The 5,338-nt window shown below is 28.6% G+C and overlaps 1 protein-coding gene across 1 annotated transcript in view; it reads right to left on the minus strand.

Moving 5' to 3' along the window:
- Nucleotides 1-5,338, minus strand: part of LOC107449428 (protein turtle) — a gene marked incomplete in the record, with an annotated part of 296,335 nt that overhangs the window by 24,197 nt on the left and 266,800 nt on the right. The window contains 2 exon segments of the mRNA XM_071184085.1: nt 1,540-1,641; nt 3,471-3,649. Coding sequence (XP_071040186.1) covers nt 1,540-1,641; nt 3,471-3,649 — 281 coding nt within the window.

Genomic DNA, 5,338 nt, shown 5'->3' on the forward strand with positions numbered 1-5,338 from the left:
TGGTAAATTTACAAGTATATATATATATTATAAATTAAACTGGCTAAGATATTTATAAAATAACACAAAAATTCTAACATTTTCCTATAAAAAAATGAAAATGAAGAAAGAAAATCAAAGAAAATTCACTAATAATAAGCACAACTACTTAATTGTAATTAAAATGTAAACAATTTAAATATTTATACTTTTAATATTTCACGAATCTTTCAGAAATTTCATATTTTAGAAGAAATCAGAGCATATACAATCCAGATAACACATCAAGTTAGTTCTACTTTCATTTGAACTTATCTTAAACATTATGAGTTTCATAACTTTAGAACATTTAAGAAGCACTTTTTTTACTATAGTAGTATTATCTAAGAGTTTCTAAAGTGAGGAACATTCCTATCCTAAAGCACACCATGACAAACATAGTTGAAATGAGTTAAGCAATGTATTATTTAGACATAGATAAACATAGACACATAGATAAAGCACTACTGTCTGGCAATCACAAGATGAGCTCTATGTGAAGTTGAAAAGTAGATACAGTGAAACCTCCAGGAAAGATTACCCCTATTTACAATCACTTTTGGGAGGCAGAGAATTTTTTCCATAGAATTTGTGTTGAAGAAAACTTTTAGGAGAAACTATTTAAACCTCTCATAGTGACCGAGCAAGCATCTGCACCAAATGCGGAAAAGGTCAAACAGGGAAACACAAAAAAATATCAAAACAAATAAGTAAATTAAAATGTATTCAAAATATTTGTGCGAGGCTCTCATTTAGATCTTTTTGACGATACAACCTCATGTTGCAGTCAGAGTGCCCTAATGACAATGCTATAAATGATTTACTTGTAGAGTTGAATGCTAAATTAGAAAAAAAGTGTTTTTTAGAAGAAAAAAAACAAGCCTCTTAAACAAACAAACCACTTCTAATCTTTTAAAGCTAACTAATTTTTATGATATAAAATTAAATGCAAACCTAAACAAAAAGCATAATTTTTTTATTTATTTAGAATAGCTTAATCATTCATAATTGATAAATTTGTTTTTACATAATTATATTAGTTGGGATCATTTTTAGAGGTGCTAAATTTTATTCATCAATTCATCGTTTCATGATCCCAAGAGAAGTGGCATTTCCGCAGCAAGAAAATAACACTGACTAAAATTAAAATCATTTAAGAAAAACCTTATATCTTCGATAACAATTTTGAAGTCAATGAGGTAACCTCTAGAATGATCAATCTCAATCAACAACCACTTTACTCAGGAATACGGAGAGTGGTCGCTCCCCGAGAGGTTTCATTGTACCATTTATTAAAATAGTTGCGGTGGTGGGTATTAGCTAAAACCAACCACCGAGCAGAAAATAGCTTTTAATTTAACATAACCACCACAACAAAGTAATTAAAATGAAGAGACCAGTCATCGTCAACAAGTCTGGAATCAGGAGCTTTTCTTGTGATTACTAGACAGTATATATGTCATAGATAAAGCATAGACTTGAAGTTGAGAAAAGAATAGGATATAGAGTATAAGAAGTTACCAGGAACAGAATTCCCAGGAGATATATCCCCTCCTAAGACAGTTGAAGAAGATCCACCACTAGGGAGTTCAGTAGCAATAGTACTGGAAACATAGTCAATAGCTGAAAGTTTAGTAGAAAGAAGAGAGTTTAAGAAAGAGAATATTAGTAGTTAGAGAATGTTAGTTGAAGAAAAGGCTAAGACAAAAGATGTATAAGAGAAAATATATAACATTTCTAGCATTAATAGAAAGTATGCAAGATAAAAATTGAGACATAGTTTTAATGGAATCTGACTATTAAAAAAAAAGAATTTTATGTGGCTCTAAAAATTAAATTAGAATAAGGTATAAGACAGAAAACAAACATAAGACATAGAATATGCTTTTGTATCATTAAATTACTTGTGCTCTTATCCGTTGTTGTTCCATTTTTTTAAAAATAATACTAGTATCTGGCACAAAGATCTAGTTCTATCTTTTTATAAAGATTGAAATTGTAAGCGATGTTTAATTTAAAATTTTCTCAGAATAAGAATTGATTAACAATTAATTGTAAAGATTTACATTGGCTATGCTTGTTGGAGTATATTTTGGACTGTTGTTGGAGTATTACATATGTGTAACCCTTTACCATATAGATAATAATGACTTTTTTTTATTTAAAATTCAGAAAATAAAGCAAAATTAATAAAAAAAACTCATTTACGATTAAAAACAAAATCATTTAAGACAGTAAAAATGGAAGCAATGAGCACTTTAACGCATTAAGCGTAGGTGCAGAACAATTTTATTAATTTAGCTAATATAAATTTTTCACATAAATGGTGGATTTTAAATATCTATGTAGGGTGGAACATAAGAGAGTCACCCTATCATATTGAATTTATGAGCTGAGGCATTCAGTAATGCCACGGCGTGCCCAACATGTTACAAATATCATGAAGGCACTGTGCTGAAATAAATATCAATTTTCTCCCCAATAATTATAAAATATGTGTTGCTCACAGTTTGGTTAGCAATGAGTTTCTAGATTTTAAGCTTCTGATTTTTAACCAATTCAGCAATATTGCAGAAGTCTAAATCAGATTTTTTTTTATTGCTGCATTAATTTGTTGAAGGCAAAAAGAAGTACCACAAAGAAAAATTCATCTCTGACTTCAATCCAGTTGATAAGAGTTTAAAAAAAAAAAAATTAAAGGTATGAATATGTTGAATAACTGAAATCCTGACAGTAAATTAATTTTAATATTGAATTTCATGATAATGAATAAAGTTTTGTCAGTTTAAAAACAAAAAAAATGTAGCCATTCCTTTAAAATGATAATTGCATCAGAACATTCTTTAAATAATTAAAATTTGATTCAATAATAAATAAAATAGTGAATAATAAAGATTATGTTTAATTTCTTTAAAATATTAACTAATTTCCTTCTAAGCACTCAATTTTGAGTTTTAACAATACTAAAACTAAAAACATGTGTAAGTAAAGAATAAAGGTTTGGTATATTATTGATAAAACTTCACTTATAATTGTGCTGCATATTTAAAGTAAAATCACATGGAAATGCAGAATAAAATGAAAGAAATTAATAAACTATTTAAGAAAAAAAACTTGAGTCTAAAATGATATAAATACATTAAAGACTTATAAATAATAAAAAACACTAAATTAACTATCAAATACTAAATTAACTAACTATCCCCTTTAACAAAGTTTTATAAAACCTTTAAAAAAGTTATAATTTTATAACTTATAATATACATATTCTACAGCTAATATTTAATACCTTCAAACAGCCCACTTAAATAAATAAAAAAGCAATTTTTAACTATTGGGCAAAATACACTTTAAAAATATCTCTTGTTTATCACCGTTAAGTTTGATTGCAGTTACTTAATTTTTAATAAGAATTCTTATATACAATTCAAACAAAGAGTAGGAAGACTTACATTTTGTTTTTGCCCTGATGATTGGGCTAAACATTCCATCGCCCAGTTTGTTTCTTGATAGCACTTGGAAGTCATATTCGGTGTCAGCTTGTAAATTATAAACTGTAAAAGTGGTCGCTCCATCAGGATAGACCCTTATGGTCCGCCAGTCACTGTCACCTTGATCTGCCAGCCTATACCTGTAAACATATCAAATACCACAATACATATTTCAATGTAAATGTTTTAATATTCAAACACAAAAAGGAATTTTTAAAATATTTTTTTTTAATGGCAGGCACTGAACTTTCGTTCTTTACCTCGGAAGATGCCGGAAGCATTACTCATTAAACGTTACCCAGTGGGCACCTGTGAACCTAAGTCATGGAGGCGAGCAACATTACCCACCCCCTACAGATACCCATTTATAGGGTGGGCCACATTCACACATCACACAATAGAGAACAATACACAGAGAGAAACATCCATGCCCTGAGAGGGATTCAAACCCGCAACCATTGGCTTCACAGTCTGGCACGCTGACCTTTTGGCCGGCATTTTAAAAAAATAATACTAATAAGTAAAAATGTACTGGTAGAAGCAGAACTTTACTTATATCACACTAGAACTGCACAATGGATAATTGAGCGATGGTCTAGGAAACATCATTGAGGACAATCTAAAGACATGCTGTCATAATTTGATCCTCTGCAGAGGATGGCTCCCCCCCCCATACCATGAACACAAAGTCACACAATTTACGGTAGAATAACTTAACGAGCACTGATCCCACACACCCCAAAGTTCTTACACTAATCAAAATAACCATTCACTGACCACAGCCAGTGATGGTTAACTTAAATGTTCTACTGGGAATCGTGTCTTTTAAGATAAGTCTGCTATTGGACTTTTAAATAAAAATAATAATAATGAAATAATAAAGTAATTAATTAAAAAGGGATAGAAATTTATACTTTTTTCATGAAAACATAATCTGTTCTGATTATGCAAATATGCTTTTCAAAGAATATGTGCATGTCGAAAATGTGGCTGATGACGATAAACCAAGAAGCAATTTACAAGGAGATTGAAATAAAAAATAAGAAAAATTGTAAAAACTGAAAGTAAAGGAATTATAACAAAAGCACCCAGTTACTAAACTATAAACATTGGCTTTTTAGTTATTAACCATCTGAATATTTGTAATGCCCAAAAATAACCTTTCACCTGATTTTTTTTCTCCGTACAATCTTCTTAACAGTTCATTAAAAAAGTTCTGTGATTGAAAGTTAAAGCAGAGAAAAAAAAATTTCTATAGAAACCTACCTGATCCACTTAGTCAGTTAAATTTAAAATTTTTGAAATCTTCTTAGAAACATAAATTCTTTTATCATCTATCCAGATGTTTTAATTTACCAAATAAGGACTGATCCTACTTAAGTTAGATAAATGGTATTTTACAATAAATATAAACTAAGTAATTTTTACATTCACAATTCACATATTATAAGACAAAATTGTGAAGTTTTAATCAGTTAAAGTTATCAGTTAAATGTCACTTCAACCACCATGACCATCTAATACATAATAGAATGCTTTGCTTTTTCTTACTATTTAAATTACCTTCACAATATATTTTAAATTTACCATAAAAAAAAGGGAATGTTTTAAATATTCGGCTAGAATTACATTCAAAAATAAAATAAGTTTTAAAAAATATGTAAAAGAAAATTAAGAGCTAAAATTAAAAAATTACTTTGGAAGTTAAAATACTTAGATTCCACAAGAAAATAAATTAAAATTATAAGCTTAAAGCTTTGGATTTATAACTTATATTTAAAAAATATTGAAGAATACAATATATATTATAGAGTTCCAAAAAAAGTGTT

This window comes from Parasteatoda tepidariorum, chromosome 8 (genome assembly GCF_043381705.1).
Source record: "Parasteatoda tepidariorum isolate YZ-2023 chromosome 8, CAS_Ptep_4.0, whole genome shotgun sequence".
NCBI classification, from domain to species: domain Eukaryota; kingdom Metazoa; phylum Arthropoda; class Arachnida; order Araneae; family Theridiidae; genus Parasteatoda; species Parasteatoda tepidariorum.